The 22,390-nt window shown below is 37.4% G+C and overlaps 2 protein-coding genes across 2 annotated transcripts; one reads left to right on the forward strand and one right to left on the reverse strand.

Annotated features, from left to right (window-relative positions):
* Window positions 1–3,521: 3,521 nt before the first annotated feature.
* Window positions 3,522–10,905, forward strand: rprd1b (regulation of nuclear pre-mRNA domain containing 1B). The gene is made up of 7 exons (XM_068733494.1): window positions 3,522–4,208; window positions 6,664–6,793; window positions 7,212–7,345; window positions 7,556–7,674; window positions 7,811–7,937; window positions 8,439–8,614; window positions 9,197–10,905. Exons 1-7 carry the CDS (start codon window positions 4,058–4,060, stop codon window positions 9,344–9,346), a joined length of 987 nt encoding a protein of 328 aa, XP_068589595.1. The 5' UTR covers window positions 3,522–4,057; the 3' UTR covers window positions 9,347–10,905.
* Window positions 10,906–13,555: 2,650 nt separating this feature from the next.
* Window positions 13,556–22,382, reverse strand: LOC137889005 (protein-glutamine gamma-glutamyltransferase 2-like). The gene is made up of 15 exons (XM_068732554.1): window positions 22,309–22,382; window positions 21,727–21,903; window positions 21,329–21,562; window positions 20,944–21,062; window positions 20,555–20,683; window positions 19,306–19,474; window positions 18,440–18,572; window positions 18,194–18,297; window positions 17,352–17,440; window positions 16,869–17,022; window positions 16,502–16,590; window positions 15,656–15,839; window positions 15,368–15,528; window positions 14,300–14,436; window positions 13,556–13,987 (listed from the first exon to the last, which is right to left on the reverse strand). The coding sequence occupies exons 1-15, from the start codon at window positions 22,316–22,318 to the stop codon at window positions 13,840–13,842; spliced, it is 2,037 nt and encodes a 678-aa protein (XP_068588655.1). The 5' UTR covers window positions 22,319–22,382; the 3' UTR covers window positions 13,556–13,839.
* Window positions 22,383–22,390: the final 8 nt, after the last annotated feature.

Genomic DNA, 22,390 nt, shown 5'->3' on the forward strand with positions numbered 1-22,390 from the left:
TTTAATTTGTTGGAGCACTCTTTCCAAAAGACTAACCATAGGCGGATTATTGGAGATTTTTAAAGGGCCCAAACTTTTCTTTCAATTTCTTTTTTTGTCTTTTATCATTTTTATCTGCAGTACACATGATGGAGCCTAAATGTTTGTATTGTTCTGATAACAGTAGTTAACTTATAACAACTAACTGGCCTCTCAATAAAAGAAGATACATTCATTGGATGCAGCTTACCTACATTACCTACAACAGTTTTTGTACCGTTTACTTAAAATGATCAATTGAGACACTCTGCTCATTATTGGTTATGTTTAATAATACGTTGATCTCTTATTTTGAGACTAATTATGCATTACAGTCATTTTTTTTAATACATGTTTTAAGTGACATTAGTGACCATCAGTCCTTCACTTGTGGCAATTGTATTTATTTACTAGTTACAATTTTTGTGTTTTGTTACAATGTTGGACAAAAGATCTCTCTTGTAAAGGATATTTAAATTTCCACAAGACTTTTACCTGGTTAAATACATTTTTTTAAAAGGTGTTTTTTAGGTTTTGCACTTAGAAATGATGAGTTAACATTGCAAAGACAGAGGTGATTTTATCCATCCATCATCTTTATCTGCTTATCCTGTTCAAGGTCGCAGGGGTGCTGGAGTTGATCCTAGCTGACATTGGGCGAAGACAGGGTACACTCTGGACAGGTCGCCAGACTATCTCAGGGCTGATATATATAGACAGACGACCATTCACGTTCACATCCACGGCAATTTAGAGTCTTCAATTAATCTAAGCTGCAGCTCTTTAGACTGTGAACCCGAAGAGAACCCCGGCCAAACTAATTTTTTTGTGAGTGAACAACATGAGATGATTGATAACTTTATTAATAAGTTTCATTACTTTTATGTTGGTGATATCACATTTTCAGTTAAACATTTGTTTATAAGAAACAGCTGTTAGCCATGTAAGCATTTTAAATTGAAACAGACAAAACAGTAGTAAAATCAATTGTGACTCTACATTTCATGGACAATTAGTCTTTTCTGCTTCTTATATAGCAGTATAAGCGCAGGAATTACATATTTTCACTTATGATTTTCCTCTTATGGCAAGTCAAATGTCTGCTGTGAAAAAGGTCTGTTGTTGATGCTGGCAAGGCTTACTGGCTAACTAAAGCAGAGCCTTTGTTAATTTATGTTATTAGTTATACCTGTATTTTAGTTTTTTAGATTTTTAGTTCAAATTTCCTTCATGAGAAAGGTTTGTGCAGGTGCAGCTGAATTTGCATTTTGGTTGACATTTGAGGCTCATTTTGTTAAACACACCTGTTGTACTAACATACAATTTGCCTGAGTGCAGGACCCAAACCCATTGTTTTGACAGGAATATTGTGCATTTTGTCAACCGCAGCATTATGGAGGCAAATGGACATATAAAATTTCCATGTCTGTACAAACAAAAAGATTTGAGTGAAACTATTTGCCCTGTGTAAGCTTTCCTATTTTCAACAAAAAAGTATATAGTAATAGCTTTTATGAAATTTTATGATTTTTATTTAAACATCCAAGTTCGGCAGCTTCTTTAATTATATTCTTCAGAAAGTTTTCACAAAACATTGATTTCAGATTAACTATTGTACATATCTCTCCTATGAGTGCTAGAGAAATAGCTAAAATAGTAAATTCTTAACACGTAACAGGGATTGGTATAAGAGCAAATATAATAAAAAATCTAATATTAACATAGTTAAAAATCATAGTTTATTCAATTAATGTTAAATTAAACTATTACAGTATTAATTAAGAAGAGAAAAAATAAAACAAAAAAGTAACCAAAAACCCCCCACATACTATGGGAATTCTAGCTTCTGATTCATGAATCTGCTGTCAGTTTTTTTGTTTGAAAAAAAATATGAACAAACTCTTTTCAGCAGTTAGATGCATTGTCCATTATTGTGCAAATAAACATCTTATGAGTAGCCAACGTTACAATAGAGTAAAGTAAAAAAAGAATATAAAATGAAATACAAAAAAGTAATCAAAAGAAGAAAGGACAATAAATAAAAGTTGCAATTTTTCAGAGGGGTCATCAAATAACTTTTCATAATACAGTAATGTATTCTTAATATTTTTTGGGTTAATCTGAAAGAGAGCCTATATGTTTAGTTAAATTAAATTATAATGTAATCTAAAAAAAAGAGATTCATATTAAGGGAGACTTATTGTAATATTGTGACCATCATGCTCTCTCTGTATGTAAAATTTGGCCATTAAGAAAATTAGATTTACAATAAAACACAAAGACTGTGGTGAATAGTTAAAGAGGCAATAAACTGGATTCAGAGAATTAATAAAGCAGCAAACAACTATTTACTATGTAAAGATATAGTGGAGGAATGTCTACCTGAGCAGAAAATGAAGTCGCTTTCCCTCTGTGTGTGTTATTATCAGAGTTTCTCCTTGCTTTGTTGAGCGGGCTGTGCATGTGCACGTGCCCCACTAAACTGCTCCCGATCTCGTATATAGCACCTTTTAAAATGTCTTTACTCACAATTTTATCAGAATTCTCAGTTTTATTGAAATCATTGCTGTATATATGTCCAAATCATATTTCAATCACAAAAGTTGAGACACAATGTGCATTTTTTTGTTAACATAAACAATAGCCATATAATCCAGGGACAACATCTCATACTACATACTCTGGTAGGTGGTGGTATGCACCTTATAAGTAACAGCTATAACCATTTTATTCACAATGAATGATGCATTTAGGCAATCATCACAATTTTCAATTTGTAATCCTCTAGACTAAACGAATACCACATGAGACATAAAACATTTACACAGAGAATACAAAAATTGTACGTAACAAATTAAACTAAATTCAGCTAAATAAAACCACAACATGAATAAATCACAAATAAATAAATACAAAAGAATATTGTTAGTTATCAAGAAAGATAACTTTGACTAAGATTGGTCAGATACTTTTCTAGTCATATCTAGAGATGTATAAAGATCACCTTTGGATTTCATTAATTTGAGGGACTCAACATAAAGATGAGTTTCATTATAGTATCATGTGAAGATGGGTTGTGTAGGCTTATTAATTAATTGTACCACAGTGTTAACAGGTATACGCTTTCATGACCCTCTGTGCATGTCTATGAATATAAATCAGCACACATTTGTGGATATTGATGAAGAGTCTAGAGGCCTTTGAAAAGAGTTCAATGTTCTGTATGGCAACAAGAATCTGGTGTTCATCCTTGCTTTTCCAAGTTCTCACAGTTCTTTATGATAATAGCCAACAATTCTGCAGCTAAAATAAATAGACCGTGAGGCAATGAAACTAATGAGCTATCATGTATGTGAATTATTATGTAGCCTCATATGAGGGGTTGGATTGTATCCCTAGGTACAGCATGGTTCTTTTTTTATATCTATGGGTACAATGGCTGATGCCGGGCTCTGCCTGCGTCACTACTGTGCGACGCACATGTCGAGGTGAAAGTGCGAGCTGCCATTTTTTAGAAGGAATCTTCCTGATTATACAGGCAAAGACAAACTGTGAGTCTCACCATCACCCTTTAGCAGTTTTGTTTAATCTGTTGGCGTACTGAAGACATAATCTGCACGAATTTTACAGACGCGCGATTTTTTTTAATCCGGGTTCAAGCGCAGGCTTAGCTCAGGGCTGCACTGGGCTGCAGATGGCTGGTTAGCTCGGCTAGCTAACGTTAGCTGTGTCTGTAAACAAACACTACAGGCAGTGAGGAAACAGCAGCTGATAAACGAGCGCACACATGTCAGGTTTGTTCGGTAGATGTGGTCGATAATTCCGTTGGAGAAAAAGATAACATAACGTTAGAAACATAACATTGGTAACATAACGTTGGAGGGGGAACGGGCGCCAAGAGGCAGGTTGACGCTGCAAGTCTGCAGATTTGCGCCACAACTTCAGTTTTGATGACAGTGCGAGTTTCTTCAAACTAGGTAGGAGCTCAGTCGCTTTAGAGCGGGTCGGTTCCCGGGGTAAACACACACCGTACACCGACATGTCGTCCTTCTCCGAGTCGGCTCTGGAGAAGAAGCTGACGGAGCTGAGCAGCTCGCAGCAGAGCGTCCAGACTCTGTCTCTGTGGATCATTCACCACCGCAAACATTCGGGCCTCATCGTCAAAGTGTGGCACAGAGAGCTGAAGAAAGGTGAGGGCTGACTGTTCCTGCAGAGTGCAATGATATATGTGGTTGATTTTGTGCAACATAACACGATATTGGAAACGGGAAACTTGAAAGATGCCTGTTAAGGTGTCAATGTGGAACATAGGATAGCTGTTAAAAAGTGTAATTAACAGTGGTGGAAGGAATATTAATATCCTTTAACGTTACTTTAGTTAAAGTAGCATCACCACACTGTAGTAATACTCCACTACAACTTAAAGTCCTGCATACAACACCTTAATTGAGTAATTCAGTAAGTACTGGCAGCAATATTTGATCAAAGAATCAAAAGTAAAATGATTTATTCTGCAGTAAAATGGTCAGTGTCAGTGTTTAGCTTTTGGGTTGATATTACCGCTGCAATAATGTGTTGCATTTTAATGCAGTAGTTGTTTGTGATAATGTTTACTACTTCATATACTGTTGTAGTTTAATCAGCAGCTTCACATTCTATGAAATCATCATCTGTTTGTAACATTGATGTCCTGTGAGAACCGCAGGTCTCTAAAAACTTTTCATGAGCTCAGAAAAACAGTTTTTAGCTTTGTTTTGATGCATTTTCCAGCTGATCTAAGAGGGTTTTACATTGTTTATTTAGTTTAAAAAGTAGGTACATTTTCTCAACCCATTATAAAGCACATCATCCTTTAGTTCACCTGAAAAAGTCACATTTAAAAGACACAAATTTAGGGATACACGTTTTCACAGAGCTGGAAAGGTGTAAAAAAACAACAACCTGAGAGTAAGTAAGTAACTAGTAACTAACGCTGCCAGACAAATGTAGCGGAGTAAAAGGTCCAACATTTAAAAAGTTAAACTTGATTAAATTCATCATATGCATATTTGCTTCTGAAATGTAGTGTAATACAAGTATAAAGTTGCATACAATGGAAATACTCAAGTTAAGTACAAGTACCTCAAATTTGTACGTCAGTACAGTACTCGAGTGAATGTATATTCCACCACTGTTACTGTAAGTAAAAGTATTCATTTGTAACAGGTTGATATTGGCAGAGAGGACCCCGTTCATAATTTCAAACTTGAATGTGAAGAAACAAGCTGCCGAGTCCTTATGTGCATTGCATTCCAATGTTTAACTTTTCCAAGGGAGAGAAAACAGCCAAAGTTACCCAGGATATCCAAATGTTACACATAGCCAAAGATATTGATACATGTAAGGAGTCTAGAATAATGTTTTCAAATGTTAAACTAACTATTGTTTTCTGATCATGAGTCGAAATCCCCCGATTTGGGAAAATTAATGTGAAATTGAGCAAAGCAATCAAATCCTAACATTTGAGAAGCTGTGACCTGAACATGTTTGATAATACTGTACCTACATGGTTATTGTATTTTTAGATAGTACTTGTAAAAGGATATTCTTTAGTACTAAAACTACTAAAGGAAAAAGGGAGCATAAATAACAACACATTCAAATGGGTAACGTTGGCATGCCTTGGTTTTTACTGATGTTCGGTTTCGGTTCAAATGGCTGAACACATCTGAGATAGACGACGATTCGGAGGCGTTGAACCTAGCTGGATCAGGATGTAGTATACACAGAAAGGGGACAGTTGTCGTCCTTTAACCAAGAGGTTGGAGGTTCAATTTCCGGCTCCTACTGTCTACATCTTAAAGTGTCCTTGAGCAAGACACTCAAGTTGCACATCACAATTTGATACTAAATGCTGTACCCCATACATTTCTTTCCTAGTCCAAAATGTTCACTAATCACCAGAAATGACAAAAACAACTTATCCTCATACAGTTCTCCAATTTTTTTTCAAATTTCCCTCTTGCCAGGACTTCCAGAAACGGTTTCTTTCCTATTTCGATACACTGATTACTCAAAATAGTAGGGCTGCCCCCCTTCTATTCGATTAGTCGACTAATTGGTACTTTTGGTCTCAGTCAACTAAGATTTATTTAATCAATTAGTAATTTTTTTTCATGTTTTTTCATGCTGAATGACTTATTTCCAAGTAACTTATGAGCACATCTCTGGTAAACACAATATTTAATGTGTTGCTTTTGTGTGATTCTTTGTGGAGAAACTCAGTTTTCAGATCTGTTGATTAAATCAACTAATCGATAAGTCTACAATCATGAGTTGACTAAGAATTTCTTAATTCGAGGACAACCCTCCCAAATAGTCTGATAACTTTTATGTTATGTCCAGAAGAATATGGGCTGACTTGGAGAGGTTATGCTGAAGAAAACTAGGTCTAATCATACATTTCATTTAATTGCCACCCAACTTAGAATGCATTGTCCATCATGTCCATCATGTGTGTTTGTGTGTGTGTGTGTGTGTGTGTATGTGTGTATATATATATATATATATATATATATATATATATATATATATATATATATATAATGTAAATGTGAACTTTTCTTGTTAAATGTTTAAAATGTCATGATTTTATGTGACCTCCAGCTAAAAGCTCCAGGAAGCTGACGTTCCTGTATCTGGCCAACGATGTCATCCAGAACAGCAAGAAGAAAGGACCCGAGTTCACCAAAGACTTTGAGACTGTCCTTGTCGATGCCTGCTCCCATGTTGCCAGGTAGATGTGATGTGAGCGCTGTATGCTTTCAGACAGCTGCAAATAATGATCTGTGTATGTAATATGTGTCTTTGTGAGCAGGCCAACGTGTGTAGCTAGTGGCAATACCTGCCAGAGGCATTTTAAGCCTCTGGCAGGTACTAAATACATTGTTGTTGTTTTTTTCTTTTTGTTTCTTGTTTTCTACTAAGTATTCTACTAATGGGGTTTCAGGTGTCTCTCAAACTAAAATAGAGCTTATATCCAGCTGTAAAATAAATTGTCAACATTTTTTTTTGCGACGCACAAGTTGTTGGGAGGAATTTCCATTTTTGTTATGTTTTAACCCTAACCCTATGTTTTGAGCTGTAAAAAAATAGCCTTTGACTCAATCCTCTTGTCGTCGTCTTCTTTCCTCTGCTGTCACGTCTCCCTGCAGGGAAGCAGATGACGGCAGTAAAAAGCACATGGAGAGACTGCTGAACATCTGGAAAGAGAGAGCCCTCTACAGAGGAGACTTCATTCAGCAGCTCAAACTGGCCATAGAAGACTCCAACAGCCCCAGACCTTCAGGTTAGATGACTCTTAGGCTACAGCCACACTAATACGTTTCACTTTTAAAACAGGGATTTTGAAATGAAAACGATCGACGTCCACACAGATGTTTCAGCATCGTTTTAGAAATAATATATACTCAGTATTTAGGTCTATCTACATTATTTAGTGAAATTGAAAATGTGTGGGTGTTTTTCTGTTTTTTGGTCTCTAAACCTGACCCTGCAGAAGAGAAGAAAGCTGTGAAACGAAGCTATCAGAAGATCCAAGAAGAAGAAGACGATGAAGATGACGACTACAGAAGCCACGCCTCCCCTCATAATGCAGACATCTCCGCAACTCAACTGGTAGGATGCCAATATTTCACTTGGATGGCACAAACTACAAAAAAGAATCCTCCTTCACAAGTAAAATGTTGCTTGTTTCACTGCATTTTTTAACTTTCTCCCTCTATTCCCTTTAAACACACTAACACACTTTCAGACAGAGGAGCTGGTGAAAGCCCTTCAGGACTTAGAGAATGCTGCATCAGGCGACGCAGCAGTTCGTCAGAAGATCGCCTCGCTGCCGCAGGAAGTCCAGGATGTTTCCCTGCTGGAGCAAATCGGTGGTAAGACCTGAGAGCTCAGCTTGATAAGAAATACATTTTACTTGGACTAATTTACTAAGACATTTTCTCAGCATGGATTTCTGCGTCATAGTGCGACTGATGAAAGGTCCTGGGTTTGTGGTGAGGATTGTCAGATGGATTTTAAAATGAGACAGGAGATAACGTGATAACAAACTAATATGATTCAGCTCTGGAAAAATGCACACACAAACAATAGAAAGTCAAGTAAGATTAATTGTGAAGAAGTATAAATACAACAATGCATATAGTGTTGAAAGTGAAATGTAACTATTAACAACTGTTAAACTCTTCTTACAGTCAGTAGATTTAGTACAGCAGCTATACAGTACTAAATAAAAGAAAAATAAGTAAAAGTTGAGACAAAATATATTATAGTAAAAAGAGATTCAATTGTCTAAATTGAAATGCCCTGTACATAAAGAAATGGAAAATAAATGTCATATTCTGTGACCGTAACAAGCCACTTTGTCAACAATCTAGACAAGGAGGCAGCAGACAAGCTGTCGAAGACGGTGGACGAAGCGTGTTTGCTGCTGGCGGAGTACAACGGCCGACTGGCTGCAGAGCTGGAGGACCGGAGGCAGCTGGCTCGCATGCTGACGGAGTACATCAACAGCCAGAGGGAGGCGCTCATGGAGAGAGAAAAGAAACTAGAGGCAAGACACAGCATAGTAACAGTATAGCAAGAGCTGAAACAATGATCTCTGTCCGAAATCTGTTTGTGTCAAAGCTGCTCCTTTACAGATTAATAATGAGAGTTAAGTTACTTTTCACCCCTCTGTTGAGAAGTAAGCACTCAGGCACTAATCAGACAGCCAACCTGTAGTTGAAATGGCAAAGATCTGAATTTAGTCAAATCTTTGCCTTTTTCAAATCTGATACCAAACGGAATGTGCAATGTAGCTTGTATTTGAATATACAACTCAAAACTTGACAGCACATACCATGACAAACTGTATCCAGCAGCCTTTACCTGTAGATAGACTAGAGTCTAGTCTATCTAAACAATGACCCATTACAACTTGGGTCTTATGTGTCTAGTCACTAGACACATAAGACCCAAGTTGTAATGCATCTTAATTGTCTTCTAAAACCACAGTCTGTGACCAAAATGTGTTTCAACAGGCCAGGAAGCAAAAGTTACAAAACATTTTGAGAGAATATTGTGATAACTGTTACTTGTAAATAAGCAATAATTTTTCGCTCATATTTGTGCTGTGTCGTCTTGTCCTCTGCAGGAGTATAAGCAGAAACTGGCGAGAGTGACCCAAGTGAGGAAAGAGCTAAAGTCCCACATCCAGAGTCTCCCTGACCTCTCCCTCCTGCCCAACGTGACCGGGGGTCTGGCCCCACTCCCCTCGGCCGGAGATCTCTTCTCCACCGACTGAGAGGGCTTTGCCCAGAAAAACCACCCTCATGCCCCTCCCCACCCAAACCCAGCCACATGTTTGATTCACAGAACAATTCCAGCTGTGTCACCGGTCAGAGTGCACATGTGGTCAAGCCTCCCTCGGCAATCCTGCAAAACAAAGAGTGAGGAAGGGACACTGGAAGCAAGGTTTGGTGAAATCAAAATGCTCTGCAGAGGAGAACAGAGACTCTGTTGGCCTGGATCTTTCCAGCACTTGCTCGATCGACAAGGATTCCACTCCACCAGCTTAGAACGAGTTTGTTTCCTGTTTGTTTTTACTTTTTTTTTAGGAGGAGGGGCGGGGTAAAGAAGCAATGCTTAGACAGACATACATGTTGGCTGTAAGGATGTGTCAATCAAAGTGTCTTTCTGCGTGGTATATTGTGGATTCTGTGAGCAAAGGAATGCCATTTGCTCTCACAGTTCTCAGAGGTTGTGACTACACTGTGAAGAGGATGTACCATTCATTAGTTTTATTTCTTTGGTTTTCAGTTGGTGGCTTTTTATTGACCCATAGGCGGTCTTGATTGTGTTTGTAAAATTAGAGAAGATATCATCAGATTGGGTTCAGTGCATGTTGCTTCATGAACGCATGTGGTCAACAGTTTCTAGTCAGCACACTCATTTCAGTAACACTTCATAGAGACAGTGATTAAATAGGTTTTGTCCTCATAGTAAAAGACAATAGACATGCCTTGGTTTTTGTGCCCCCGTTTGCAAGCGTTTTTCTCGTTTACAGACTTAAACTTTGTGATTCAAAGTTCCCATTTGTTTTCATGCATTAATTTGGACAGATGAGAGATAATTTTGTTATACGTGTGTACTAGACAAGGTTTGAGTTTTACAAATAAATCCTGGAAGATTGAGGAAACATTTCAAAACGAGATTGTTTGCTTTCCAATAGACTATCTGGTCTTTCATAGATTCAAACCCTAAAACTCCAAAATACAATATCTACAATAACGGATGAGAAAAAACTATTAAGTTTTAGTATGCAGAGCTGGGAAATGTAGGAATAAAGAAATATCAGGATAAGTAGATCAGATGAAGACCTTTTATATAACGTGTTTTGGTATAAAAACAACAAACATTGGGTGTAAAGTGAAATGGACTGTTTAAGGATTCACAATTCAATTCAATTCTCACAATTGGTATTTGTATTAAAATGATGAATACTAATTTATACATATTGTTGAGCCCTACTCGTGTGTAGACGCTCAGTGACGAAGTATTTTACTGAAGAGAAGCAGCGACAAATTCACCTCTTCACTCCCTTTCTCATGTTTCTTTTTTTTTTTTTTTAAATGAGGACACAAACCATATCCCTGAAATTTATATGTTAAGGATAGGACTTGTAGCTTATTCCCCACATCATTTTTGGTACAACAGTTTCATATGATTTACTTAACAGTTCTCTGTCAAGGCCTGAACATCATGTATTATTTGTTTAGCTTATATTTGATTTTCAATTGTCTGTATACAGAAAAAAAATATTTCAACAAGTTTTATAAAACTTAATAAAAATGGTTTACTTTCTCTTATTGTTCAAGCTTTCAGAAGCCATTCAGGGCTCCTGCTGCTGGTGAGATGAGTGGTTTCTAAAGTTCAAGGAGATTACAGTTGCTGTACCTGCTGATGCAACAAGCTCAGGCCAGAAATCATGCAGCATATTCTTTACAGGGAACTCTGAGATTGATTGGTTTCTTCTGACAGTCTGGAACCACAACATATTTCAAACGGTGTGAAAAAATGTGATTCAAAGCAGCTTCAGCAGTGTGAAATCAAGGTGTGGCTGTAATCATTGAAGTCAAAGGTGCGGTGACAAAACATATTTGGAACCGGTGTGTTAAAATGACCCCTAATGTCAGAACTTTCTGTGACTTTAGATACTTTATTTAAGAGTAGAGACTGAAGGAAGTTTGACCTGTTAAAATATAATTCAACTGTAAGTTAAAGATAAAAAACAAAGTGTCCAATACAACCATTTATTCCATGAAGGATTTCAGCAACATTTTGACCCTAGTGTGCTTCACTGTACACATTCGTTAGATCTTTTCTTACCCACTCACTGTGTAGTATGTTTCTCTCTGCAGACTCATACTGTAGTACCATAACTCTACCAGTAGGGGTTCAGGGGGTAACAAACTGGAACCAGATGACAAATATTGTACGTGTATTTTTGCATAAAGTCAATTAAAGGTAAAAATCCACACTTTTAAGTTTGTTGCTGGTAACTTTTTTTGTCTTTTTAAACTTAAAATTACACTGATCATGACAAAACATGTCAGAGTATGTAGCATTGTTGCTGGTAGCAGATTTAATGAATACCTAATTCATATGATATGTAACGATTATTACGCCATTAGCCACTATTGGAATTTAACAGAAGATTCAATTTTGGACACCACCTAATTTTGTAAAAATAAGGAAAACTTCTAAAATGTTATATTAATCTATGGAGTTCTTTCCAAGGTGTGCAGGGACCTAATATTTCATATACACACAAATTAACTGATGAAGTTCTTTATAAATGAAGTATTTATTTGATTAACTACATAACTAAACTACTAAACAGAAAATAAATGATAAAATAAACAAAATTAAAGGAATGAATAAAGAATAGGATGAAAAATTTAATTAATAACAATGAACCACAACTAAATGGAAAGGATTACTTGTGACCAGGTAGAATCACTGACACATCATTGACTGATTCATTAAAGTTGTTGATTGACGTTTACATAAAATGTATGCACTGTTGAGCAGCTTTATATTAGTTTTAATTTAAATGTAATTTAGATCATTGGGTCTAAGATATTTATATATAAGATTATTTTATTATGTGACTAAAATGTATTTGGCCTAGGAACATCAAACTCATTTACATCCGAAAATGTTATTTTGTCACCTGACGGCTCTGACGGGCAAATGGGAAGTTAAGCTGCATGCAGTGGTCGCTGTTCCTCTTTGGAAATCAGCAATCTACAATCTGTAGGGCTGACACCCTTCAGCGTCAACGTCCAGAGTCAAAGTGCTGTGTAGAACACGAGAGAGAGAAGTCCTCTCGTTGCTTTTTCTTCTTGGGAAAGGAGGTGCAGTTAGTGTAAATTTAATTTAACCTTATTTCACAGACCTATGTAGATATACATGTATGTGTACCTATATGCATAATAAATGAATGGATAACATTAATCTCAACATTACAGCACCCATCAGTGTCCTGAGTGAGAGGCAAGATTGTAGACCGAGCAATTTATATGGCAGGAAACTAAAAGAATTGTAAACAGAGTTGGCTTCATGAACTCAACTAAATGTATATTAGGCTTCTCTGGTCATCCGAGGTCTTCTGTACCCAAAATTAGATCCAGGTTCGGTGGGGTGTCTTCTTTTACTGTCGTCCTGCTCTCTAAAACAAACTGCCTGATGACTTGAGGTCCATCACAACTGTACAAATTCAAAAGCAAACTCAACACTTTCCTATTCAGGCTTGTGGTTACTGTGAGTGTGCAGGGGTTTCTATTTGAATTGGGTTTTTTATTGCTGTGTGGTTGAGTAAATGCTTGTCTATACAACTGTATTCCTATATTTATATTGTTTATGCTACCTAAGTTCTTATGTTCATGCCTATATTTCTATATTTTGTCTTTAAATGCAAAGCACTTTGAGTTAACATGTAATAAAATGTGCTGTATGAATAAATTCTCATTGCCATTTTGGACTTATGACCATGTCCACTGAGGAGTCTTGTGGGGCATACAGCTGGAATATGGGCTGATACTAGAGTTTTGAGGTGGACAATGATATTGATATTAAAAAGGAGAAGTTAAAAATAATATGATAATGCTAGATCAGCCAGTATTGTCTTTGTGTAACATGAACACAAACATTTTTGACAAGGGTCAATTCAATTTAGTTATCAAGGAATTGTCACCAAAATATGTACCAAATAGGACATTTTAACATAAAAAGCAGTTTTTCCAAGTTCAGACCATATCACGTGGAACATGAAGCAGGAGACAATGTGTGACTGATGAAACCCATCCAAGTGACTGAAATATTATCAGAAAGATAATACAGTCAATTTCCAGTATGGAATAGAAAAAATTATTATATTATATTGGGTTTATTTTCACTCTGTGTGCAAGTACACAAACAAACAAACAAACAAGACAACAAATAACACCAAGATTTGGCAAAATTGTATTTGTAGACTTTCTTCATCATCAATGACACAATGATTATTGTAACCTTCTACGGACACTCTCATAATAATAGGTGGCTATGGATCATTGTGTTTCATAATGAAATTACTTAAGAAAATACTATTATTGTGTGTAGTATAATAGTACGGCATGTTCTCGTACGACACATAGATAAGTGGATTCAAGCCCTGTAATCTCACCTACTGTAGTCCAATTAATCAACAAAATAAAAAAAAAGCAGTTACTGTTGTTAGATTTTGGCACCTGCTCATTTCTTCACAACAACATTGATGAAGCTACTGATGTTTTTCAGTTTGTCACTATCAAAGTTCACCAGCAGCACTCTGGAGCCGGCACTGGTGGGCCTGAACTCAACGCTGGCCTTGGCTTCTTGTAAGGTGCCCACAGTTCCAATCCTGCAATAATTATACACAATGAGCATCACCAGCCAAAACATCACTATACAAATCACAAGACAGCTTCTTATACTTGGCTGTTAGAAACATTTCATTACTGAAATAGGAATAATTACGAGTGAGTTATCAGGAAAGTACACTGTGATTTTAGGTGCATTTGAGTTTTTGTACAAACTTAGCACAAATACCAACTGTAAATAAACTGTGATGGGAGCAATTAAACACATAAAGAAGAAAAGAAAGCATAGAAATGCTAAAATAAATAATTGGCATATGAATCCACTCATAACAGTTGGGATGGAGTTGACGTACCTCGCTGTTATGGGTTTGCCGTCAGTGAGGCCGACCCCCTCTACAGTGAAGCTGCAGTCCTGCAGCGGCTCTGGTAAAGGGCTTAACATGGTCAGCTCTGCCGTCACAAACTGGTTCACCGTGGCTTCTCCCACCAGCTGCAGTGAGGTGTTCAGATGAACAGGTTTCATGATGTAAGAGGTTGTATAATGTAGTAAATGATTCAAATAATGTCATAATAAATCTGTGACTGAGTTGCAATAAATGATGACAGGAAATACAATGATTTCTAGTTAAATCTAAACTTTTCTGTGATCTCTGAGCAAGGCTGATTCGATACCCTCCTGACACATGTAAAAATGTAAGTTTGGGTATTTCAGTTATTTTGCAATGTAATGATATACTGTACATTGGTTTATGTTAAAGCTGACTGTTGTGACTTAACACAAAGGACAGGATTTAAGTTTTAGAAAATGCAACCGTGAGAAAAGACAAAAAGTACAATAAGAGATATCTATAGATCTATAGCTTCATTCCATGTGAGATATTTGAGGCTTTAGGAATTAGAAAGTCCATCTTTGCAACAGAAGGTTAGAGTGACACCACTGATAGGCCCACAAAACCATTAGTGAAACAACAAAATAGTGTTTGGGCCTCTGGCCTGTCAACTTTACAAGACCTAATAGCATACTTATCACTTAAACCCCAACCTCCACATAAGCTCTCTATTCTAACTGGTTATATTACTTGTACAAAATACAAACTGCAGTTGCAGAGTGATTCAGATATGACTGAGAAACAGAAGGATGTACCGACTGTACAAAAGCAGATAAACAGAAAGAGAAGTAATAATATAAAACTGTACCATTTTATTTTATATTGAAAAGACAAAAAGTTGAAAAGTTTTAATAATGTAGTTAGAGATGTCTGCTGCGCTTTGAGCAATGAAATCTTACTACTAATGTTCCGTTTTGGCCAAGGATGTCAAATTATGTATTTATTCGCAATAGGTTTTTAAAAAATGTAAGACGAGAGAGTATTTTTATTTCTCATGAATACTTTTCTTTCACCTATCCGCATTGCACATACCTTGACCTCTATCTCTGGCTCGTCCAGCACAATGGTCTTCTCAGCCTTATGGTAATGTATCATCTGTTTGTCGATGGTGATAGCTGACAGCTGGATCAGCCTGTCAGGGCTGATCACTGATCCATAACGTTCATACTCCAGTTTTAGGGACAGATGTCTTTCTAAAAAAAACGTATACATTATGCACATATTAATTAGGTAACTAAACCATTTTAACGCAATTTCAGCATGAGAAAGGGATTGTGACAGATGGTGGTGTTAAGTGTTTGCACTAAGATCGAAGCTAACCTTCTCCAGCGGCCACCTCCACTTTGTCTGATGTATGTCCGCAGCTCTCTCCTTGTCTTCCGTTGTAGCCACCAGCTTTGGCGAAGAACAGGAAGGTGAAGCTCTTTGCTTCCAGGCAGTTGTTAGTGAGGACAGTGTACACCTCAAAGTCCGATCCCACGATCATGTTTTTAGCTAGTTTGATCTGAAAAGAGAATTATAACATGGTTTGTTTGATTTAAATCATGGACTATACAATAATATAAATATTTTATTTTTCTAAAAATCAGCAGGATGATTCTGTGATGTTTGAAACAGATCATGCTGATAAAATAGTTGAAATGAATCAAATGAATTTCAAAGCTAATGCAGCGAAGACATAGCAGTTAAGGATTAATTTGATTTCTATCTAACCACCCATCCATTCATCTATCTATCTAAAGGGGACACTTAATGAAATCCATTTTCATATTAGGCTTCATGCCAGTTAAAAATCTCTAATAACCACATGTGTACTGTATGCCTGTCATACCAATTTTGTTTATTTTCAACTTATGACTGTTTTTATTTTTCTTGCCAGTTTGCATATATTGGCATTCCTTTTGATGCAGTTCCCTTTGACATAACTAATGTTTCTGTTCTTTTGACTAATGAACCTGTAATTGTGGCACAGAGGATGTGGCCTATTTGGAGCTATTTGGAGCTCTTGTGCTGCTTTGAAAACTTTCATATCGTTGTGCCCATTGTCAGATCTCTTTGCAGAAACGTTTTAATTAAGTTACTTCAGAGTTTAAGTTCTTTTCAATGTTATTCTTCTACAGTATTTGTTTTACCACCTGCATATGTAATAAAAGTAAAAAAAAACACCTTGAGACGCAGCCCCGGCTCTTCTCCTCGCTGCTTTAGCTTGTTGTGGTGTTGTGCCTTCTCATACACCTTTCTCTCCTCCTTTGAGCCTGAAAACCATCACATTCATGGAAAAACGCAACAGTCTTGTTCAAGGTCCTGTGTCAAATACAGATGGCTGTGTCTATATTCATACAGTGTGAGATATATGTAACACGTGTGTCTCTGATTACAGTGGAAGGAGAATAACATAACGCCTGCACACGGACGCCAAAGCACAAATTTGGATAAATGGACAATTTTGTATTAAAACATTGAAGATGCAACTGGGATCATTTGAATATATTTAAATAGACGTGTGGTTTGGAGTCTTTGAAGTCTGCAGTACCTTCTGGATACTTGTACTGGTGTGTGATGTCGCGTCGCTCATCTGAGCCCACAGCCTTGGTGCTGATGAATCGTCCAACAGATTTAGTTGATCCACTGAACTGGACCATCTCTCCATTTGACAGGCGCACATAGTCCACAACATCCGCATTAACCTAACAGCACACACGACATGAGATGACATGAACCAACATGACTTATAAAGACATTCAGTCATTTAAACAGGGTTGCAATTTTTGATAAGCAATTGTCACAACCTGTAACAGCCAAAAAAAAGATATGTTTGTATACACAAATACTTAAACAGTATCTCTAAAGTTATGTGTCAAAACACAAAATTAATCAGTTTGGTGGGTTAGCTTGGCTCAGGTCTTGTTATTAAATAAAACCTCAAACTAGGACCCTCATTAAAACAATTGCAGTTAATAAAGTCCAAGCGATTCTCTTTAAAATGTTACACTAAAAGGTTTGAGCAAAAACTCACCTCAGCAAAAATAAAGGGGGCATCATACTTCTTGGTCAGTTCTCCTTCCCTGATGGCCTTCAGAGAGGATGGTCCACAACAGAAAACCCCTGACAGCATCACACATCCAGAGAGACAGACACAAGGTTCATTTCAGCAGTCAATTCAGGTCATACAAGTCATTCAAGTGGAACAATAGCACAAAATAAGCCACTCATGCTGAATATTTTTGGTGATGATTTATCACTTCCAGAGAGAATGAGCAGGTCAAGTATGCTAAAACAAAACCAACCTGTTGTTTTGCAGTCAGTGTCTTAATACAAGAACGAGAAGTAGCTAAAATTGTGTTAACACTTTATAGCAAAAGAGATTTACCTTGATACGGATGAAATGTAACAGGTCTCTAAAAAGTGGCAAATCATCTGTGTAAGGTAAAATAGTAAAACAACAACAACAACAAAAACATTACATTTGGTGATGGGTGATACATCACTTCTTTTTACTATGTCAAGAAGAATTGTCTCAAAATGAGTCAACATGCCAAACACAAGCTGTCACAAGTGTGGCCATAACCAAACATCTATGAGGTCTAGCTGAAGCTGAAACTAACTTATATGGTTAAATACTGTGACTTGCCATGCAACTGATTATGACCCATCTTTGTACCACCTCGACGCAGTTAGAGTCAATACTCATGAAGTGTTTCGATTATTATGTCTTTGTTCTGTAACTGGTCTGCCAAGGCAACATGGAAACTGTCAATTCACAGCTTTACATGCAGGACTTGCCCTTGGAAAACCAAACTCATTGAATGGTTTTGGGGGAACAGACATTCTAATCTAGACATTAAAATCAAAGTTTACCTTCACTTGTCTCCTGTGGGGTTGGGTCACTGGTTTGCCACCCATCAAACTCTGATTCCAAATCAGGACGGGTCATCCAGCTGTCCACCCAAACGTGGAAGTTCCTGGTGAAAATGAGTCCAATAAAGGACGATAACAATAGCATGCTTTGATCAGTGCAATAATGTAAAATAAGATGTTTTGAAGACAGTTGTGTTCATGAATGAGTGTGCAACAACCTGGTGATAATCACTACCACACACTCACCATATTGAATCACCATGAGACATTCTTTCACCGTTTTCATCATACAGGTTTTCTATCACCAGGTTGGCATCAGTATCGTGAGCCGACCCAAAGTTAGTAACCACCCGACATGGGATACCCAGGGCACGGGACACTGGAGGAGGGAGAAAAGCCACACTTCATCACAGCCGCGAACTCAAGCAAATACATACTAGAGATAGCAACTGTCATCAAAGACTCACAATAACATCATCACACACTTCAAAGCCATGGCTTTAGTTCCTAAATTTAGGGTTTTGATAAAAAGGTTGGATTGCGTGGTAGTGGACGGGACTGGAGGATGTAACTGAGATGAAACAGATAGTGTACTCTAAGAGACAATACAGCAGAAGTCAGTACCCTTTTAACAATTTGAGTACACACACACACACACACACACACACACACACACACACACACACACACACACACACACACACACACACACACACACACACACACACACAATCCAAAATCACACCGCTTTCCCATACACTGACTATATGATGTGAGCTGGCCTGTATCTCACTGTTCTTGTCGTCCTCTTGTTGTTATGTTTAATATTGTCTACTGTCTTGCAAGAAAAAAAATGAATACAAATAAATTGTGTATTTTTTGACCTAAGGTGAGTGATGGCACGCAGTGGGTTGATTTAAATCTTTCAAACTATTTTAAATGCATGCATGCAGTAATTAATTTCCGTTCTTTTAAATGGCATTAGGTCAATGTGACGTGAATATCATCACTAAGTGTATGTAAAACACAACAACTTCACATAAAAAAAAATCCACTGTGGTCTGAATCCACAGACAGTCATGCATTCATACTGTTACATACTGTGCTCCAACCTGTGCATGCAAGACCAGCAAACACCCAACATTGGCCATAGTGGACAGGGCCACTGTCAGCCCACTGGCGCAGAATGTCACCGCTGCCGATCCACGTTCCTGGATGAACCCCATCAGTAACCTCTCCCCAATTTCCCACAAGCACACCTCTGTCATTATTACTGTTGATCTGTGGGCACAGGCAGAGGAGAGACAAGAGAGAGGGATGAAGTATAAACAGAGAGCAGAAGTGAATGAGAGAATGGGAATATGAAAGTATAATCATGAAACTTCTCACGGTCATTTACATTGTGTCAAATTCCATTGTTGAGTGGTATCTCAATTTTAAATCATTATGTACAATGTTTGCTTAAAGTTTTTTTTCATTCGCTTTTTTACTTCAAGTGTCCACAGATCTTTCACGGATAAAGTCTCCTAAATGATGCTTACAACTTTGACAGCAACACTGGCTTATTTGGGACAAATAAATGATCAGACCTCATCAAACTCACAGAGGCCTGGAAAAATGTAAGCACATAATGGAAATAGAAATACAGAAATATAATATGAAAAAACACATTCACATAAGCCTTAAGACTCCTTATTTTCATATCAGATTTTCTTCAGACATCCATCGGCATTACAATTATGTAGCCATGCCAGATAATGAATGCATGAAAAAAAAAAATTAAAAAACATAGCAGATAGCAGTATTAGTAAGACACATAGCCAAACAGCTAATCTGACCAAAAATATTTGGCTCGTGTAAATACCAAAGTTTTGACTATATGAGTGCAAAAAACATCTTCTGATGACGCTGGACATATCGTCAGTGCTGTGCCTGGGATCATTGTATAATGTAGTGACAACTGCTGGACCAGTAGAAATAGACCTGGAATTCTCATTTAGCTATTTTGACTTGCAGCAGGAAAAGCATACTGACAGACTTGTAATTTATCTACACCCTTCTTTGCCACCTGCTTGGGATCAGAGCTGCACATGATGATAAAAACTCCTTTCTTCGCTACATATATCTATCACACAAGTTGCCTGGGGATACGATAAACTTTTAAAAGGAGAATGGTTTCCCCTGGTCCCCCCTGCAGAACAATATTGGACTCTCTGGGAATATAAAGTAGCAAAGTAGCAGACAGAAGGTCTTTTCTGGTGCACCATGGTAATCTCTGCCTGCACAGCTAAAATGAAGGCTATTCACAAGCTGGTTACATAACATCCACAGGGTCTTACTGAAGCTTGGACACAGACCTACCATAGCACTCAGCACCCTGGTCACATAAATGGGATTTCTCCTGGCAGAGCAGTCTTTATCGGCGTCCGAGACAAATTTTGGATTTTCATCCAGGAGCTTAAGACAGATATCCAGTATTCCTGGTTCAAACTAAAGACAGACAAACAGATGAGACGGAAGAAGATTAGTGGAGCCGCATTTTTAAGCATGTTCATTTGGTTAATGACAGTATTATTATCAGAGTAAACTTTATAGAAGAAATCTTATGATTGATTAGTGTAAGTGTATTCTAAAGTAGTGCCAAGTCTGTTGCTCTTCTCTGTCACAGTGAAGAATAATTTAGAGATTATACACAGTTTACACAGTTTGGTGATCTTTATAGAACAAATAACATTTGACATGTTGTGTACCTGTCCAAAGTTCCAGGGTTTCCCCTTGATTCGTTTAGATGTTCCTCTGTAGATCTGTCCAGACTGTGCTAAAACATACTCCTGCCTCTTTGTCTCACTGCGCATGTAAACAGCATCACCTGTGAGCCAGTACAGACAGAGCACAAACACATTTAGACCAGCATGATCATATTCAATATACAGTGAAATTTCAAATCTGACATTCCAATGCTTTACAGCTGCAGGAGGACTGTAACTTATCTTAATTTTTTAACATACATTTCGTTTTGCAAATTATGTAAACACAATGATCATTGATAAGAAAGGAAATACAAGCTCCATGTGGAGCACAAGACATAACATAAATCATCATATATAATTTGGAGAAAAAACATTAAGTACTCACTGGAGCACCAAGCATTAAAAAGCAGGGTGAACTGTCCTAAACTGGTCTTCTGCCCATCCTGGTCCAGAGTCAGAGAATAGACCCCTATGGGGGCGTTGGGTGAGGAATTGATAGATACATTAACTGTGTTTCTGGAGGGATCATTAGAGGCAGATGCGCTCCACTCATTGTCTACTGTGGAGTCACGCAGACCAAAAGAAACCTTAGTGCCTGATTCTATTCTGGGTAACGGACCTGGAGAGACATAGATGGACATAACAATTTAATATAAATCCAGATGAGAGAAACACAAATACTCAAGCATGCTTGCATTCCTGCCTACACGCTCCCACCAAATGTATCTTTCTCACTCACATACTGTGAATAAACATGTCATCACTGGGAAACAAGAAGCTTACCAGTTTCAACGATGAATGTGAAGCTTGTTTCATCCGGTTTGCTGCCAGGTTTCAGATGTAAAATGATCTTAAAGGGCTGTCCCCTTCTTACAATCAAACGCTCCTCTCCACACAGGTCTGTATGATGGCCACTGCTGTTGCTCTTAATGTCAAGATCACAGTGCTCAATATCCAAAGCTATGTGTAGAGATGGAAACACAGATCACTTGTCAATTCAAAAGTTAACACAACAGACAAAAAATGTGAAAATCTGACTTCATAACTTAATGACTTTATCTAAATTGATCGCCCAATATGAATGTTTCTCTAGATGATAAATCCCAAGAAAACAGCAAGACATTTGCTAGTGTTACTCCATGCTCCAGAGCTGAAATATCTAACTTCATCATCATGAAATGTGATCAGCAGGAATGCTGATCACATTTCATATTTGACTTTCAATCTGACACTTTAAAATAGCTTGACTCTGTGAAGTAACACAGAGTGAAAATGCATATTCAGCTGTAGATAATACTCTCCAATAATAACATTTGAACCGCTGTCCTACAATATGAGACAAATAAAGGTTTTCTTCATCCTCACCTTGACTCATGTCTGCACTTAAGTTGTTGTCCCTCCACTTCTGTGTGGAAAGTGACCCTTCAGCTGCAGCCTGTGCTTATTG

This window comes from Cebidichthys violaceus, unplaced genomic scaffold, assembly GCF_023349555.1.
Source record: "Cebidichthys violaceus isolate CVI_PGR_0920_01 unplaced genomic scaffold, fCebVio1.0.p SCAF_6, whole genome shotgun sequence".
Lineage (NCBI taxonomy): Eukaryota > Metazoa > Chordata > Actinopteri > Perciformes > Stichaeidae > Cebidichthys > Cebidichthys violaceus.